The sequence below is a fragment of the Triplophysa rosa genome, linkage group LG25, assembly GCF_024868665.1.
Source record: "Triplophysa rosa linkage group LG25, Trosa_1v2, whole genome shotgun sequence".
In the NCBI taxonomy this organism is placed as follows: Eukaryota; Metazoa; Chordata; class Actinopteri; order Cypriniformes; family Nemacheilidae; genus Triplophysa; species Triplophysa rosa.
In genome coordinates this window covers 15292337-15313048 of record NC_079914.1, presented here as the reverse complement: position 1 = coordinate 15313048, position 20712 = coordinate 15292337, and the positions used below count along the sequence as shown (strand labels likewise).

The 20712-nt window shown below is 37.3% G+C and overlaps 1 protein-coding gene across 6 annotated transcripts in view; it reads left to right on the top strand.

Moving 5' to 3' along the window:
• The window catches only part of LOC130548463 (uncharacterized), a 97036-nt gene that overhangs the window by 35743 nt on the left and 40581 nt on the right, over positions 1 to 20712 (top strand). Inside the window, exons 1-2 of one of the 6 annotated variants that reach the window (XM_057325249.1) lie at positions 16094 to 16368; positions 16497 to 16608. The exons of 4 other annotated variants lie outside the window; for them this stretch is intronic. Coding sequence is in view for 1 of the 2 variants with exons in the window: in XM_057325247.1 (XP_057181230.1) it covers positions 16326 to 16368 (43 nt within the window). In the remaining variant the exon portion in view is untranslated. Of the gene's footprint in view, positions 1 to 16092; positions 16369 to 16496; positions 16609 to 20712 lie in introns of those variants that run through there. One more of the 6 variants, XM_057325247.1, reaches the window with a different exon arrangement.

The window sequence follows — 20712 nt, the reverse complement described above, 5'->3', positions numbered from 1 at the left end:
CATTATGGCGATCAGTGTTTGCTTTGGTTGGACTCTTTGACTTTCTTGTAGCTTTAAAATGTACACTTATACAATAACACTGAAAGGGACTTTACAGGAACCGCAACTTTATGTTTGCTTAGTAACTGAAGATACATCTGAAAGAATTCAATCATTAAATAATAATAATATAGCATTTAAGATTTATTAAGATATGTTTGGTAAAGTGATTACATGTTATAATGGAAAGATCTCTGTCAGAAAATCTTTCTTTGCAATTGAGACACAGTTAGACACTTGACATACAAACCTCATCAATGGTGACAAACAATCATGAATGAGTTTTGTACTATGTACCCAGCATGCATTGCAGCATGAAGCTGTTCAGTTGATTGTCACCATTGTTGAGATTCATATGTGAATTGTTCATTTCTCTGTGTCCGACTCATTCTATAGGTTAATATTTTGTCTATATAGTGTGAGAGCACTTTTGAAAATTGAAATACTATACATTCTTTTTACTGGTTTACATCACTTCATGGCAATAGTCCCACCAATGGTCAAATTTTGAGCAAACATGTTTAGAGCACATTTAGGAAGAGTTAGTTTTAAAAACAAGAGCTTTTGTAGATGTGTGACCTACAGTAACTAGCTGGCAACAGTGTTGCCAATATATTACTGTAGAAATAGCGGGTAAGGGCTAACCTGTATAAAACCGCCAGCGATTGACATCTACCTGATACTGCACTCATATTCATATAAAGAAGCCATGTTGACAAGTTTTTGTAAGTTATGGCAAAATCCACAAGATTGTAGTACCTTCAATGCCCTGTGAATGGCAATATTAATTATAAGATAGGTGGCATGCAAAATGTAATGTGTAATTGCATTAGTCATTACAAATGTAGTGGAGTAAAGAGTACATATACTTGTTCAAAAATGTAGTTAAGTAGAGAGTAAAAGTTGCTAATATTTTTAATACTCAGTACAACTACAAAGTAGCCAAAAAGATACTTAAGTAAAGTAACTAAGTACATTTACTCCAATACTTTACACCACTGGTTTGATCCCAGGGGATTGCACATACTTAAAAAACAAATGTAAAGGATAATGCAATGTAAGTTGCTTTTAAGTGTCTGTCAAATGCATAAATGTAATGTAATGTAAACAACTTGGGGTCATTTTAAAGTTGCCTTTTTGTGCCTCCTACAGTCCTTCTTTGAACCTACATGTAGTTCCATGTTTAGTCAACAGATGTCATTGATCCAGAAGGTGGATTATATTTAACTACTAGAGACTAACAGAGCATATTTCTATCAGTGCAGTGAAAGACTGATACATCAACAATACAGACAGAAGTTTATGAATTAAAAGCATGTATATGTGTGCTATAAAGTTTGTATTTACTGTAATTTCTCAGTAAATACAGGAAACCAGAATTAAAATAATCACAGTTTCCTGCTTTTGATAAAGGCGAGAAAAAATTATAAATCAGCTGTTTCCTCTTTTGTCTTTCTGCTTCTTTTTCACATTATTCTTTCTACATGAAAATTATGGAAGTCATGGTAACTGTAACAACTCAAGAACTACATCCCCCATAATGCCTTGCCCCTGCACTCCTCCAGCCATGTTGATTGTTCCTGCTCACCCGAATGCTAATGACTTTCACGTGCACCTCATCAACTGGACACTATGGGGCGGTTTCCCAGACAGGGATTAGCCTAAACCAGGACTAGGCCTTGGTTAAATTAGGATAATTAAGTTGTTTTAAAAAACATACTTTACAAAAAATATATTACTGTGTGCATCTTGAGACAAAACAATCACAGTGATATATTTTAAGATATGTCAGTGCAAGTTGTTTTCGATCAAGGCATCTCTCACATTTAAATTAGTCTGAGACTAGGCTTAAACCCTGTCTGGGAAACCGCCCCTATATGTTCCATGGAAGTTTATTACCTTTTGGATTTCCCTATTTTGTTCCTGAGTTCACCTTTGGGATTATTAAACCTTTAACATTTCCCCTGTGGCATCGTCTATCATATGTGAACTGTTACAGTAACACAGACAGTGTTACTGTGTGTTTCTTTTCAATCGACATCACTGAATTTTAAAACTACACTTCAGTTGTTTTGTCCTGTCTCTATTAGCATCATCCTATTATTTCCTGACTCAAAATGTCAGTGGCAGACAAAGTACAGAAATCAAGAACTGGTGAAAACGTACTTTATATTACTTAAGTGTTGAAATGAAAATAACTGATTGATCAACCATTAGTATTTGTTTTGAAGTATTGTATAAGCGCTCTCTAAGAGAATGTGAGTCAAGGGAGGATAATTACCAAATACACAAATGCAGTGGTTTGACCGGGGAGTTATTTGACTGCCGCCTGTTTCTGAATGTAAACATACATTGACATGCGCAGTTTACAGGATTAGCACTTAGAGAGCCTGTTCATTACTGTGACATCTTTTTTAAGAAATGTTTCAGCAGTTCTCAGTGCTCACACGTGTACCACCATTCAATTAGTATTTCATTATTATATCTATATTATCATTTTGTATCAGTATTGTCGCGTTTCCTGAGGCTTCATGGAAAGGATTTCTAAACTGATTTAAGTTTATATGCAAATGTCAAAGGGATTGTGGTGTTTTATGCTATTGAATGTATATGTTTATTTTGATCCAAACAACAAAACGATCTTTAAAGGTGGGGTGTCCGATTTCTCTTAGCCGTTGTTGATGTTCAAATCACCAAAACAAACACACCCCTACCCCCATCTTTCGCTTTCATCAGCGCTCGGCTCGGGTAATGTCCGTCCTGTGCATTGTGCACCTTACTGCTGATTGGCTACAAGGTTGTTTTGGTACTCGGCCCGACTCAGTTGTCTAAAGCGTAATTCGGAAATCCGTTACCCCGCCTTTAAGGAATATCTTTAAGGCCTTAGGGATCACTTTACAAAGGATTATCATTTAACAACATATTTTTTTACTAAAGGAACCATTTGCCAAACAACTGATATAAAGAGTACATAACTAGGGATTTTTAAGGTCCTACTTTGGTTTATGGAGTGTCCAACAACAAGTTTATGTACATAGAAGGTGTAAAAACATTATTATTTCATAATAATAGGCAGTTATTCTTACCTTACTTCTTGACTGACTCTCAAACGATTTGTTCCGCAATTCATCTGTCTAATCCCCTCCTTTCCGCTAGCTTAGTCTGATGTGATTGGTCAGACGGTCTAGTCTGCTGTGATTGGTTTACCGCAAATGAGGCTCACAAGCTAGTGTTTGGGGGAGAAGTGTAAAGATTTCACGGGCAGTCCTAGCAAAACGTAGGCGGGGACTATGTGTAGAGACGTAATTCGGATCGCGAATCGGACTAGGGACTACTCGGTTGCGTGATTCAGAGTCGACTCCCTTTTTTCCAAGCCAATAACTTTGTAGTTCATTAACCTTCGGATTTACAACTTGGCAGACTGCTTACTTTCAAACACGGCAACATTACACACTGCATGAAATGTAATTTTCATGATCTCATGTTATGTACTCTTTAATAATGTTTAATACTAATTTTACAAAAAATTGTCATTTCATTAGTTCAGTTCTGAATTCTTCCGTAATTAAATCCAACATATAAACAGAGTCATATCATATGCCTTATATGCTATAAACTTATGTTTTTAGGCATGTCAAGTCGAACACATTACATTATGTGACAAACCACCTAAGTATTCACTTCAAACAGCAGAACTGGCAAAAGATAAGTTGTTTGCATCTCTGAAGTCTTACCATTTATCACTTTTATTGTAAAAGCGTTGGCCACTTTATGTTTTCCTTCTCACATCTCACGTCAGTCATAGTCATTAGCGCCCACCTGCAGACTGTCTTCTTCAATTTGATTGGCTGAAATTCTGGTCGGCCTCTGTAATTTGATTGGCTGGAATTCCGTAAACCCTGTTTGATTGGTCAATCTGGGTAGCTCCACGCCAAAGACACTAGCAAGGAATACTTACTGCCAAAGAAATAACTAAATGCCGCATTAGCATCTGTTTCTATGGGCCGCTATACGGTCGTCTGCCATATTGGAACTAGTCATGTGCCGGTATCAAATTTCCATGCTGCGATTAATTGATTAAGGTTTCGTCGCGGTAAACGGTATTATCGCAGTATTCAATTCTATCAGAAATGCAGGTTGAAAATATAAACCAACGTCAGTGTTTTCCTCTTGATAACAACTTTATTTTAAATAATAAAGAGAACCTCAAACATTTAAATACAAATAAATATAAATAAAACAATACACAGTAATGATGTATAAAGTGAGTTTATTCAAACAGAATAAAGTGCAAACTGCAAAAGAACAACTTTTGTTAACTGCTTTTAAATATACTTATGTCTGTACAACGCTAGTACTACAATTCATATTATTATTATTATTATTGTTTGAATAACAAGTCAAGCCAGTGTGTTAACTATTATAGCAAGCTAAACATTTATAAACAGCAAATTCACTCGCACTTTGTGACAGTGTATGACTTTATTGTGTTCCATCAACGTATAATTAAAATAATTATTCTGCCACACTGTCAAATTTCATTACTCAGCTTACTTTTAACCCAAAATATATCCAAACCTCAGACTTCACCCTTTTAGAAGGGGGATAAATCGTCAGCAGCGCTCCTCCTTCCGCCGTGCTTCCTCTCCGTTTGGTACTATTTACATCAGAGTGCGCACGCGTCTTTTGCTCAGCAGCGCACACACACACACGCATAAGCATCTCCACATGGGGATTGTTTAGATCAGAGTGCGCATTCCTGCGCAGCATACACGCAGTGTACTTTTATCCGGTTGATGAAAAATAAACAAATACGCGTTCTAAAAATCAAAATGCTGATCTATATATTTTCGCGGTATTTGAAAGTGCCTGCGATAACAACATCACTCGAATCCATTACCACGGTTAATCGCATTACCGAATATCGGCACATGTCTAATTGGAACAGTGCGAGCTGATCTGTGTTGCCATGTCTGCGGCTTTCCCGTGGAATTGGAATACTTTGTAACTGTTGCTCTGGTTTGTGTTATCCACAGGTTAGGAGTGGAAGAATTTTGTTACATAGCTTTCAATCTTAATATTCCCAGCCAACATTTTTTTGTGGGGCCAATGTAGGCTCCATATGGGCTTGAGGCATGGGCCACAAGTGGGTTTGTCCACGGGTTCCATGTCGGCCCTATGTGAATTAGCCATATGAATCCTACGTAGAATCTGAGTGGGGCCCATGTGGGACCCAAGTGGGCAACATGCATAAGGCCCATATTGGTCCCACCTTATAAAGCCCATGTGGATTAAACCAAGGCCCTGTATGTTTAATGGAGGTGTATACTTGTATAGTGTATACTTGAGTGGTTCTAGATTATGTTTTTTGAGGTTTCCTACCTGGACGGTACAATTTTTGTTATTGCTAAATTGTAATTGACCTTTCCCATTCTTATGCTCTACCAAATACAATGCAATTTTTACTGATTAAATGATAACTGCAGCATTTGGATGTTGCTTTGTTATTTGTTAGTCTTCAAAATGAATAATCTACTATTTTATATTTGCCTGTACATCATAAACATAATAGGTGCATTCTGAAAATGAAAAACACATGGATGTTCAATATCAAATTTATTAAAATTTTCTGATCCTTAACACAGAATATTTAACGCAACCTTAAAAACAGTCTTAAATGTTAAATTAATTAAAAATAGTTTGATAGATTTCAGATTAGAAAGGGTACTTTAAACTCAACTGAACAAAAAATATTTTGAATGCTTAAACTGCTGACAGTCCAGACTGCGTTAAGGGCTCTTTTTCCACCCGTCTCTTGCGCCAGTGGTTTCAGTCCACACCTGTAACAGAAGAACACAAATACAGTTATTTGATATGTCTAGCATCATAGTTTACAGCACAAATGAGTACTCTACATGCTATCAATTTAATGTCAAACAATTCAAAAATGCATCACCTCACAATAACAGATTTATTAGTTGACAAGTACAGTATATACTATATAATCTTATGAACAATCTGTTATGTGTAGTCTGCATAATGAAGGCAGTGATGCTGCATCTATGTGCAGATCAATCATTTAACCCCCTGGGGTCCGAGTGGGTTTTAAATCCTGGAGAAATTTTGTCATGTCCTGAGATTTGTGCTTTTTAGTAATGCACCCATATTTTAATACATTGTTATAAGTGGTGGGACATTATCACGTCGTGCTGTCAATCACTCTCTGGTAACGTTACGCTGAGAACCCTCAAAGGCTTTTCATTTATAATTAGCACTACACGAACCAGAAATATAACGCAAACAAAGCAAATACAACAAATCCGTGTTATATGATGTACATTGTCAGTAAAAAACAAGGTTCTTGAAGAACACATTAACGTATTTAAAATGTAATGGGAACTAGCATTCTAGCACTACACAGGCTGCAGACAACGATAGCGCGGGCTGCATAAATCTGGTCTCAGAACAGATTACAATTTATGTCCTAACGTTACATCGTTTCTGACATCAGCCTTTTGAGCTTTACACGTCTGAGGAATTAAAAAGAATGGCATTAAATGGTTAAATATCGTAAATTAGTGTCACTCGTCATAGGCTGTGGTAAAGTCAATTCAATTTTACCTCAGGTGGAAAAATGGCAGGTACACGCAGGCTTACAAAATGCAAAGGAAAATGACGGTCAAAACAGGGTTCCCGGTGCTTGATAACACGGATAACAAAAACACGCTTAAGAAAATATGAATTTTACCTTCTTATTTTTGATTATTTCCAGTCCCGACTCGATAAACTTGCTGCTCGGTGGAGTTGCCAGCGCGCCACTGCTCTGCCAAAGATATCCTTCCGCCGATAGAGAAACTCCTCTGTAGTTTGATTTATTTATTTGATTTAAATCATAGCTGTCATTTAAACATTAAACATTTTCAACAAAATAATATTTAATTATGTGATATAAGAAAAATCTACCAAAACTCAGGAGAACTACTTTGTCAAGCGGAACAAAGTGTTCTCGGTCAGGGGTGTGCTCGACTCCATGCATCACCTGCGCAAAGCAATCGGGTTATGACATCAAGATACCGCGACATCGTTTCTAGGCAAGTGCTTCCTGATCGATCTCGCGGTAGTGTGACGTAGGCCGGTCGGTCTGCGCAGCTAAGTACGAAGTCGAAAGTATCTATCACATTGAGCAAGAACGTCGCTTGTGAGACTCATGTAAATTGACCTGGATATCTGCATTTATCTATCGTGGTTGATTTTCATACAGTTAGGACAGTGAATACTGATACAGGCCTATTGAATGAATTAACAAAAATATTCCAGAAACTCCGACCATTTGCATTAAATATATAACAAAATCAGCCTAAATATCTGAGATATTTGTATGTTAAAAGGATTATCAACCAAATATAAGAACTTTAAAAAGTTCAAATGCATAATGTATTTTAAGCATGAAATCATATGCCCACTTGGAGCCCATGAAGGTCTCATATGGGCAAAGCTATGTGGGACCCATATTGGTATCCCACACAGAGCCCATATGTTTTGCCCATCTTAAACCTATGCCCATGTGGAGCCCATATCGCCCAGATAAAACCCATATGGGGCCCACATACCAATGTTCAAATGTACACATTTAAAGGAGTTTAAAGGCATAGTATGTATTTTAAGCATAAAATCCGTGTGCCCACATGCAGCCCATAAAGGTCCCAAAAGGGCAAACCTATATGGGCCCCACATTTGTAATCCCACATGGGGCCCATATATTTTGCCCTTTTTTATCCCATGCCCATGTGGAGCCCATGTCGCCCAGATATAACCCACATGGGGCCCACATACCAATGTTGGCTGGGTTATTTTATTTATGAATGTTACGTTCTGTTATTTGGCATCGGGACGTTAGGCTCGCGATGAAAGATTTTGTTTCACACATCTGGTAACACTACCAAGCCAGTCCGTTAACCCTCAAAAGGAAGCTGACTGTGTATGCTTATGTAGCGGTTTTAGCTAACGTTATTATATTGATGAGCAAAGCTCACCAAATATGGTTCTCCACCAGATCTTTCAAGATCATATCCATGAAATTAGTTATTTAAAACATCAATTTCAGTCAAGGAATTAGTTTAGCTCAAAGGAAAATACGTATAATAACCGTGATCAAATATACATATTTTACGGTCTCTGATTAGTAATATAAAGCATAACAATACTTGTATGCATTCGTCCAGCAAGTGCCTCGATGATATTATATACTTCACATTATCTCACGGCCATAAGTAACGTGACTTTACCAAACAGGATTTAGAGCAAAGGTAGCATAAATCGAGACTTGTGAGCATGAATACAGAAAACCCATCACAAATGAATATACTGTATATGGTTGTTTATTAAACTCTACTCTACATGGTAAACAAAACAATCCCGATCGCATAAAAAAACAAATAACGTTACATGAAACACAAATGCGGTAGTAAGCGCCTGAGAGAGAAAGAGAGAGAGACAGAGAGATAGAGAGAGAGAGAGAGAGGGCATGGCAGGGATTTCTGAATACCAATAAAAATCATCTTTAACAAAGAGGCACAGACTTAACGCAGCTATTCTATAAATAGAAACCGATACTTGCAAGCTCTGTGCTGGACCGATATCCGTATGCGCGTGTAGAGATGGAATTGTTCAAAAGGTTTCAGAAAGCAAGTCCTGCCGAAAGTTGCGGGCCTCGTGATCGACCGCATGGCCTAGCCACGTGGCAGCAGAGTCCATTGTTCCTTCTTCTCCCCCAGTGGGGGGGAGAGGGCAGTCTCCGAAGAGACGCCACGAAACAAGTTTTAGAGCAGAAGAGAAGAGAGGAAGAGACGAAGAGAGGGTTTTCAGAGCAGGCTCGATATTTAACCTCATGAGAGGGCATGCCCACCTGAGTTTGAATCGACCAATCAGAGTTGAGCAGGGAAGAGGTTCTTTGTCCACTCAACAGCTAATTTGCATCTTTATGAGATATCGTTCCAATTATAACATAATGAAAAGAAAGTGTTCTATGGTCACACAATGTATATAAACAAGGAGGAATTGTAAAGACAAAAATTTATATATCAAATATGCTAAGGTTTGAAGTGCATCATGATTCATTTTTTTTTTGCAACCAGAAAATAACCAGAAAGTAACGTTCCCTGATCGTTATTTTTTTGCAACCAGAAAATAACGTTACCTGATGGTTATTTTTTGGCTATTATTTTGCAACCAGTAAATAACGTTCCCTGATGGTTATTTTTTGGTTATTTTTTAATGGAAAAAAATTGTCAAAACTGGTAAATGTCAGTGACGTGCAATACAGAAATTAAGATCACATTAACACATGTTATTGTAACCCTTGTTAAATAATTGTTCATATTGTTTACAAGATTGCTTGACTAGAATATTATGCCCATCTATATGTTGTAAATTTTTCATAAATAAATATATGTATTTCTGAAATTAGTTTAAGAAATGAGCAACAAACAGTCGGAGCAGTGTATTTTTTAGCTCCGCCCCTCCTGTTTACGGATAGCATCGCGCAGTTGGAGGACAGACGCAGAGCAACAGAGAGACATGTTCTTATGTGAGAGTGTTAAAATGGAAAATTATAATCCATAAACCGTGCAAACTGCATAAAAACTGAGTGAATCGGATTGTCATTTCAAGATTTTGGATCATCAGGTGTTAATCGGGAAATCTAAAAACTGATGTGTTGACTCAGTGAGTTTACCACTGATATAACTATCCTTAAAAACGAATGATAAAACATTGGATTATTAGTATTGTATCTGTTGTATGTGTCCCTGTGATTCAACAACAGACACACATTAGGCCCATATCGTGTTCTAAACCAATCAGAGATAGTGAAGGGCGGACCCCTCTCTGTTTGGCCGTGGTCCAGATTTTCTTGTACGTATGTACCAGAGGTCGCGTTAACCCGAAAATTCTCGGTCATTGACGGATTTTTTTTACCAGTGACGGAAAAATCTGAAGGCCGTCTGTCCGTCATTTTGACAGATTACAATGAGGGCAATTTGTAACTCCCCGTTTCCCTTCATTAGAGCGTGATATGCTCGTGGAGGGACGTGCGTGTTTTCACCCGTCATTGTTACAGACTAGACATATGTGATGGACATAGACATAGACATGTGTGGTTAACGTGAGCAAGTTTTAACGTGTGTGGTAAAAGAAAGGGTCCATAAACTTGAGAATAAAAGCAGAGAATTCCTTTATTTAAGTTACCCGTTTACACGGTCAAAAACTGTAAGCTTCCTCCACCAACCTCACACCTGAGGCCAATGATTGTTTGGCCTTCATATACAGGTCACCATACGCCACCTAGTGGTAAGTAGCAAAATGGCTCCTACAAACGTCATCAGAATCGCCTCATTGATATGTAAACCAGGCATTAATAATTAAAATGTGCTAACTTGCATACATTTGTCAGGCAATTCAGATGAACAGGATAAACAAAATAACTAAAGCATACCACCAGTTATTAGTTAATATGACTTTCATCAAGAGTCTTTTCCCTTGAAATGTTATGTTTACATATGCAGATATATATGCAGCTTGTTTTGGGTTAATTTAGAAGAAATCTACAGAAGCAAACAGACGAGGAAGGCTTAAAACAAACAACTTTATGTGTATTTTGGAAATGTCCTTTCCATTAGAGCAAAAGAAGACATGAAAGCAAAATAGACCAACATCTCAAAATTGAACAGTACATTAAGTGTCCCGCCTTAAACAATAACTTGATAAGTTTGATGTCAGACTCCTCGTCTAATAACTATCCATTTTATATGTTGTGTATGCGCTGATAGATCTAAACCGCCCTCCCTCAAATGTGAAACAAAGTTCTTGTCACCATTAGTGCGTGTGCGTGTGTGCGTGTGTGTGTGTGCGTGTGTGTGTGCGCGTGCGTGCGTGCGTGCGTGGTACAGTAAGTGTAATTATAGGAACAATAATAGTATTAATAATAATAATAATTAGTTAAGCTGCTGTATTTTTGTATTTTGTCAATCACTTTTTGCAGTGTGTTTTAATTATTTTTGCAGGTTTTTGTCCTGTAAAATAACAAATTAGCACCTACTGCCTTTTTCAGTTTAGTGTGAAGTTCATTGTTGGTGTCCCAATAACACCAAAATAATTAAAACTGTTTATTAGCTTGTCCAAAATAAATTATATTATATATATAAATTATTAGTGAAAATATGTCATTTTCCTTTGTGCATTCATTTATCATAAATATATACTTGAATCTTTAGCATAGAAAACATACACAATGTGGCGTAATTTCCTTTGTTGTTGCCTGTTCTTGTGATAAAATTTGTGAATTCTACAGAAGACCTTTGTTGGAAAATGAAACAACATGAAACAATTGGGTGAGTGTGAGGGATTTATATAAATAGTTATTTTAATATATTTAACGTTTTGTTTGGAAAAAATTAAAACAAATATGAGAAGTGCCCTTTTTTCCACTTGAGCCCATGCCCCTCAAAATGTCTGTGCACGTCCCTGCAAGGGATGATCAAAAGTCCAAACACATGCACATGATAAACAACGTAAAGCTTGCTTCACTGCTTATTAGTTGTTATCCGTAATGTTTGCTAGTTTCCTTGTGTAGTGATAATGGCAGAGCTCTCGTTCTTTAAGTGTGCCCGCACCATTTTCCTTACTTTCGTTTTATTCTTGTACAGTATTTTTAGACTTCAACACTAGGAAATGATTTTTTTTATTAAATTGTTATTAGAGTAAGTCTTTTACTACTCTAAAGTGACTTTTCCTTGTGATACTGGACTGTTGTGCTTTTATTTTCATCACTTAACTTTAAGCCCGTTTTTCTCCAAATTCCGTTCCTGAAAATCATAGCGCTTCATCCGACCTCACCCATAACTTTTGTTACATACACAAGGTATGAGCAAAATAAAAACTGATTTGGAAAGGGCTTTAATATGGTATCAAAAACTGTAATATATAAATTTGCACCATGTGTTGGGTTTTCCCAGATCGAATCACATATGAACATAAACATTAAAACATTAAATATATAGATGAATATAAACAACAACGGCTTTACTGGCCATTCAGTTGTATTAAAATACAACAAGTACCGAGACGCAAGTACAGTGTGATGACGTCACGAACATACTAATTACCACCTAACGCCACTTTGCACCCCTAGAATGGGTAATAATAGATTATGACGGATTTTTTACGAGCCTGTCAGTCAAAATGACGGACGATAAAAAAAGTCTAGCGCAACCTCTGGTGTGTACGTGTGAAATGCGTGTGCTGCAGTCAGACAGAGAGGGGAGGAGCCTATAGGCCCGTCAGTTAAACAGAGAGGGGAGGAGCCTATAGGCCCGTCAGTTAAACAGAGAGGGGAGGAGCCTATAGGCCCGTCAGTTAAACAGAGAGGGGAGGAGCCTATAGGCCCGTCAGTTAAACAGAGTGGATGTAGCGCGGATGATGAGAGAAGATGAAAAGAACGATTGACAACTTTTTCGTGAATAATGTTAAGTTAAGGTCTGATCCGTCCGAAAATCATAATCAATGCTCTGACACGGAGCCATCAACCTCCCAGGTTATGTCAAGCCCTGGTCCATTTATCTTGAGATGTTTTAAGTTTAAATTCAGTGAAGCACTTTAAGCACCAACACTTTTTCAGTAAGTTACCTTTCTTGTAGAATTGTGCTTCAAATAAAGAACTTTATGTTGACCAGATTGTTAGTTAATCATTTACAAGTCAATTTTGCCTATATGGACAGTGATTTAAAAAAAAAGTGAACTGGTAAAAGTTAAATGCGATGCGGTCGAAAATTTGGGTGCACCTAACTTTTGTGCTGGTGCACCTAAGAAAAAAAGTTAGGCGCACCAGTGCAACCAGTGCAAAAAGTTAGTCTAGAGCCCTGCAACAGTTTTTGTAGCTTATGTTCTTATTTTCGCATAGATTTTGGTGACTTATGTACAATATCTGAAAACGCTAGGTAATGCATAACCTACATTTTTGTGTAGTTATTATTTGCATAATGCTTTCTATTTTACTAGATATAATATTTACTTAGTGTTCATAATCAATATCTGTTCATTTTGAAACAAACACTTAGGGACAAAGTGTAGACTTTCAATGTCACATACATTATTTTTCAGAATTCACACAAATAGAAAATAAAGTCTTGTATTTCTTATATGAACAAACATTTCAACAAAACACACTCAACAGAACATATTTTTAACATTTTAATAGATGTATAGTATATCAATAATTGCAACAGAAATAATAAACACTTAGAAGTTTACTTTCAGTCCCATTTTATCATGTGTTTTACACAAAAATACTGCATGTCTTCCTGGAATGAAAAAACAAAAATGTAAAGGGCTCCCTGGAACCTTCCAGGTGCTCCGTGAGACTGTGAAGGGCAATTTCCTTGTCCTCTTCATCCACTGCCACTGTGCAAAAGGGGCACTGTTAAAGGCTGCAGCAGTTTGTACACTGCTGCAGCTGAGGTATTTTCTTCTCTCTTAGAATTGTCGTTATCTCTGGCTGAAATGAAAAATACATAACACCAATACTCACTGTCTAAACTGACAAAGTAACAGTTAAGTGCCTTAAAGTAACGTACCACAAACACACAAACCATAAATAAATGAGCTATGCATTGAATAAATAAAAATAATCATGAGATAATAACCAATAATAAAGATAAACATAGCTGCGTCGCCGCAAAGCCCCTTTACAACAACCTATCTAAAAAGAAAGCAGAGTGTCTGCAGAAATAAAACACACAAAATGATTGAATACTACAACGATTTTAAACTTCAATTATAACATGTGAAAGACACATAATAGTGCGCATATAATAGTGCGATAAACACATAACTTAATATATACATAAATTTTTCACAACATAAACAAAAACTGGACAGAACTCATCCTGCTCTCTGCCATGCTGTTTCACAAAACTGTTCTTAAGAGAAAATATAAGAACTTTCTTCAGATAAATTACAGAAAGTTGTTAAAAATATTCTTAAATGCAATTCTAAAATACTGTATTTCCATCTTCATTTTTTCAAAGACTAAACGGGCAGGGCAGTCTATGTCAATGATTATACTACAAGAGTAATTTGTCCATTTGTTAAACTTTATTTGTGTAACAAGCACCTCGCAACTCGCGTTATTATGTAAGCGTGTAATGTGTTACAGTAAACGACATTAACAAGTATTATAAGTATACTTCTTTAGCATATATATTATGACATCATCATATATATTTTTTAAACATTTTGCAATGTATGTAAAAGCACTGTGGATTATCTAATAATGAAGGCTAAATATTGGTAATTTAAGGCAGTTACTGATCAACATTATATCAATATAAAATAATTCACAAAAGTGATGGAAACGCCAAATTTCGAATTAAAAACGCTTAACTCGCAAAAAAAGTTTTTATGCTCGCTTGAGGTGGTTTTTCATTTTTGCGAAAAAGGTTTATGCGAATAATGGGAGATGGAAACGCATTTGCCGAATAAATTCCTCCAAAAACTCACGTAACTACACTATGAGACGGCCGGTGTAACCTGACTAACCAGTGTAATGATCTTGTGACACAGCATCAGAAATGTTGTGATGGTCATTCTTAAACGCCTGAGCAAAGTCATCAAGTATTTCTGTAATGGCCTCTTAGAACTATCACGACTATGTTTCCCGAACAGCAGGCATCCACAAAAGCACCGCATTTATTGAGTTTTCTAATCGTCTGTTTGCGCAAGTATTATTATATTTGAAAACTATTATATTCAGTGGCTTCTCTTACTTTTCTTACTGATATTTAGTGCCAGTTTATTAGGAAGTGACGGTTGACTAGTTGGATGGAAACGGTGCTTATTCGCAAATATTTTATGCGATATTCCAATTTTGCGCATAAGCTAAATTGGCAACTTTGGATGGAAACCCGTTTGTTGGAAACGCTGTTTTGTACTCATTTTATTCACAAGTTACCTGTCGTACGGGTGCTGCTGGTTCCTGCCGGGAAAGAGAGACCTCGCGCTCACGGGGCAGCACTGGCGACATTTTCCCACTGAATGAAAGCTAAGGTTTATCCAAGAAGTCGCTAGATTTGTCGCTATGCGCTTCTTCTAAACAAAAGCCGCTGGAGGGCTCCTAAAAGTGAATAAATTAAAAGACAGACTTCCTAATTTAGAAACACTGTTTTGTGTGTGCACCTCGATGTGCGCGGGAGAGAGAAGCGCACGGCAGAATGAATATGGCGTAAACGCTGTTATGTGAAAATGTTTTCCCTTGCCTGGGCCCCAAGCGTGCATGGGCCCCTGGGCCTGCGCCCATAATGCCCATTGGATAATCCGGCCCTGCTGTTAGGTCATGAATGGAGAAGACGCAGAGAGACATTTTTTCACTCACTGAAAGTTAAGGTTTATCCAAAATGACGCTAGTCGCTATCGCTCTCTGAAGGGAAAAAGTCTGTAAACATCGCACCACTGGTTTGTGCGCGCCTGTGTGTGTATGAGAGCACGCGACGAGAGGGTCTGATTACATGCAATCGGAAAGCGTAAACTCGTGTTATTTATACGCAGATTGATGAGATGTCCGGGTTGCATGACAAATGCATGCTTTGCAGAATCAGATCCATAAACAACGTTAGAGATCGCTGTGTTATAAAAAGTGCATTAAGATTTTCAGTTCGTTTTGAAGCTATGGCGAAACAAATTCGCGTGGGTTTTCCTGAATGGACGAGGCGTTTATGAGTAGCCTAATGAATTGGAAACGTACGCGTCCCTACGATCACGTTCTGATGAAAGGAAACATTGGATGCTACCAACTTGACAAAAAGGGGAATTACAAACTGCCTTAATTGTAATCCCTCAAAATGACGGAAGGCCTTCAGATTTTTCCGTCACTGGTATAAAAAATCCGTCAATGACGGAGAATTTTCGGTTAAGGCGACCTCTGGCTGCGGGCCTGCAGCTGGATAGTAGTGTGTTAACGCGTTAGTTTCACGCGTTTTGTTCCTGTTGGCCTTCCATACAGCGAGGACATCTTGTGGGCGGAAATTACACATCCCGCTGCTGCACTGGAACTGCAGTAGTCTTTATGACGAGAGCGCTTCTTTTCTATTCTGTTTAAACTGTACCTCACTTTCAGCATTTATAGTTACGTAGTCTTTTTTTTGTTTGGCAGTCGTTTAGATATCTTCATCGGTATATCAGTATATTTGTGTCGGTTTTACATATTTTGGTAGTGTTTTCTAAGTGCGTCACCCATCATGAAAACTCGTTTACTAGTTATTGTCTCTTTATTCATCAACGGTAAGTTCATTTAGCAACTCTTCTTCAACACACTGGTTATTAACGGGTCTTTCCTTCATTCGTGAGCTCGAAAGGTTTCTGTTCTGCAACGTTACCCTCGCACTCACACACACTGTATGTTTTCGCAGGGCCCGTGAGACACACCCATTTCAACCGTTCACACGCCACACCTTGTATTTCTCACGCAAAGAAATTTCCAGGATAACTCCCACGAAGTTGCGCCGCTATTAGAAGAATCAAGTGAGTTCCCCATTTCAGAAGGCCCTGCCGCGTACCAGCTAATCAAATAAAAATAGCTACAGAACAGCCAATCAGAAAATAGCATTGCTGTTTCCGGGTAAGATTTAGATATTCCCGCAACAACAACGTTTACATTCTGATTCCAACGACACATTCTGTGATTGACAGGCTCGCTCAACACGACATTAATTCAGATGGATCATTATCAATATAAAGTGCCTTTTGGTGTCCTCGTCAGAAACACTGAGCCATCGTGAACATAATGTAAAATAATGACATTTTGAGGTTTTATTATAAATGTCCTAATATTTACACACATACAACTGCAATAAGAAGATTCTTAAAATGTGTTTTATCATTTTATACCATTTTCTTTGATTCGGTGTATGTGATTTTGGCATGTCCCTCACACTAAGCTAACTGCAGTGAGTGTAAAAAGTGGAAACATTGCACAAAATTAAAATATTTTTTGAATGTTCTTATTGTCCTCAACAATGTATTTAATAAAACAAATAATTTGGATAATTTATATTCTATTTTCATAATAATATTAAGCTTTTTGCATGCGTCCCTGTAATTGCTGTCTACCCTGTCATTTTGGGGTAAACGCCCCTTTAAGAAATTGTCTGATGTCCTCAGTGACAGCCCCTCCCCCATTCTGCCTTTCCTCAGTGTAGAGGTTAAAACATCTGCAGCACACCAGAGATGGCAAAAGTACACACATCCTTTACTTAAAGAGTACATTCCTCAATATTTTTAAGGGCTTATTTTGGTTTATGGAGTGTCCGACAACAAGTTTATGTACATACATGATGTAAAAATACTATTATTTCGTAATAATAAGCAGTTTTTATTACCTTACTTCTTGACTGACTCTCAAATGATTCGTTCCGCGATTCATCTGTGTAATCTCCGCCTTTCCGCCAGCGTAGTCTGATCTGATTGGTCAGATAGTGTAGTCTGCTGTGATTGGTCAGATGGTCTAGTCTGCTGTGATTGGTCAAATGGTCTAGTCTGCTGTGATTGGTCAAACGCGTTCAGCATGTGTCGCAAATGGACCGCCTATCATTACTGCTGTATTACGGTTTGCAGGTGGTTGGATATTAACAGTGTATAGAGAGAGATGGCGTCGATTTTACCTTACCAGTTCGAGCCCGAGTCTGACGAATCATTCTTTAATCCTTATACAGATGCCAGTAAGAAAAAGGACTGTTTTAGACACTTCTCTTGTAACAGTTAGTTATCACGGCATACAGTGTACGGTGTTCGTATCTTCAGATGTTATTATAACTATAGTACACCACGCAGTTCTTGAAATAAAGACTTTGCGAGTTAATATGGTTGAACACTTACATTAGCGCAACGAGTTTATAGCTAACGTTAGGTAAACAAACAGTAACAACCCCAAAAATAACGGTAACGTTAGCTAAACACAGACATGAGATAACGTCACACAAATTTAATTTTAAGTAAAGACAAAAATAAAGAGTCACACTTACAGGTTGTGATTCGGTGGAGCTTACAGGTCCAAATAAAGTTGGTATTGCAACATCTTTTAAGGAAAGACGTTTAATGTATCCTGCAGTAAAGGCGCCAAGATTGATGAAGCAATCTTCGGTAAAATGACGCGCGCAAAGTAAAACGTTCGGTTTATACTCCTTTGGTGTCGTTTGAAAAATAAATAGTAACCATTTTTTCCTCAGAAGTTCTTCCTTTGGTAGTGAAAATAAGACTGACTTAGTTTCACTACATAGAACACAGCTTCTCTTAGACATGATGCACACGTCACGAACGAGCTAGTACAGTGTTTGGGGAGGGGAGAGTTAAGTTTTCGCAGTCAGTAGGCGGGGATTTTTCTAGTGACGTAGGTACATTGTGGTTAAAGATTCGGACAGGTCATGGCTTGTTCGCGTGATTCAGAGTCGATTACCTTTTTTATAAGCTAATAACTTTGTTATTCGTTCACCTTCGGATTTACAACTTGGCAGATTGCTTACATTCAAACACGGCAAAATTAAACACTTCATGAAATGTATTTTTTATGATCTCGAGGAATGTACTCTTAAGTAGAAGTACAGATACTCATGTTTAAAAGTACTCAAGTAAAAGTTGAAGTACTGACTAAACTTGTTTACTCAAGTAAAAGTATAAAGTATGGGCTCTAAAATGTACTTAAGTAAAAAGTAGCCAATACTACTACCTGTTTTAGAGTCACGCTCGTACCTCACAACTGAACTACCATTATGTAGAACACAAGCATAAAAAAGACTGATGGAATAAATCTATTTGCCACTACCTAGGTAGTGGAAAAAAACACAAATTTATAAAACAATTATGATGTAAGATAAGAGTGTAAAGGACAAGCTATTGATAATAATTGTGACAGAATTCCCTTTGTCTCAAGTTCTCAACCATAATTTTAGCTATTCTTTGTGTTGCCTTCCGCCTTGGTCCGTGGCAGCTTCTTAGACTACTAGCCTATGTCTGCGATGCGTAATAGCCAGGAAATGACTGTTTGGTACTGTGATTGTCAAAACATTTTATAACAGAATTTCACTGCTTTCAATTTTAGATTAACTGTCCCTTTAAATTTTAAGCACAGACCATTCATGGACATATCATTATACAAAGGTTGTAGACACTTGGGAGATCTTGTCAAAAAGAGAAAACTGAGAAATAAAGAGATAATTAATTAGGCAAGTCAATTTACTTGGTAACCATTACTGTTTTTCTCGATTGGTTAAACACATTTCTTGAAATTATGCCTCGCTTTAAAATATTAAATTTTTAGCCTCTTACATTGTACGTTACACTCGTTCAACATTAAAACTGATGTCAGTGTTGCTAGATTAGGTGGACGATTTCCAGCCCAAAGGCTCACTAAAACCTACTCACTCCAACAAAAACCAGCCCAAAATTTTAACTCCAAAATAATGTGATAGTATTTTATTGCAATGTCAATCAACGTTGATAAGGATCATTTTTTATTTCCTTATAATTTAATTATGACAGATGAAAAAATATAATAAAAACAGGAAAATAGATCAAACAGATCAAAAAGGCAAATGCATTAAGAAAATTAGAAAATAAGACTAATAGGATATGTCCAGAAACCACTTCAAAGCGGCAATCAGGAAATTACGCATTTTGTGCAAAAGTGCCCACTATAATCGGAAAGCAACGCAATGAGCAGATATTTTTCACTCGTTCATGAACTTAACGCACACACCACGATAGCAAAAAATATGCAATTCATACATACTAATGAACAACAGCAACAATAATGCGCTTACCTTAACGAGCTGCCTTAACTTCTGACAGAACTACAGTACATCTTTCGTGAAGTATATGTTTGTAGAACATGCAAAATTTTGCAAAACTGTTTTAAATCCAGTAGCTGTCAAAGACGAGTATGCCAGACTAAAGTCTGTAAAGTTGAAAAGATTTGCTGATGCTGGACAGAAGTAGTATAATCCCATTTTCAGTTTGACTTTATTAAATCGTTTAACTGTGCTCTGATTTCAATTACAGTTATATTTAAAAGAATCTTGCGTCGTCTCTCACCACATGTGTAATTCACATTGTGAGATTTGAGTCATCCTCCCACTTACTACTGTGCAATTATATTTAGGCACTTTGGCATTGCGGCCGCTTCAATAGCTAAATTACATATTTTAAATCTGGTCCTTTCGCGCTAAAAAACCCTACCATTCACGAGTCACCACATGATGCAGAATATCACGCTCGAGATCTGAGAACGGTTACTCCGTCTTCTTTGATTTGATTGGTCACCGCTTTGCTCTGTAAACAGTAACTCCCGCCTTCTTACATTTGATTGGCTAGTGGCCACCTCACACAGCGCTTCGGCTTTTAGGCAGACCTATCATTAGGTTGAAAAAGTCACGCAATGACAAGAAATAATATTGATTGTGCATCAAATACAGATTAAAACTAAAGTAACGAGCCTGGTTTAAAAATGTAAGAAGTAGAAAGTACAGGTATTTGCGTAAAAATGTAAGAAGTGAAAGTAAAAAGTCGTCAGAAAAATAAATAGTGGAGTAAAGTACTGATACCAGAAAAATCTACTTAAGTACAGTAACGAAG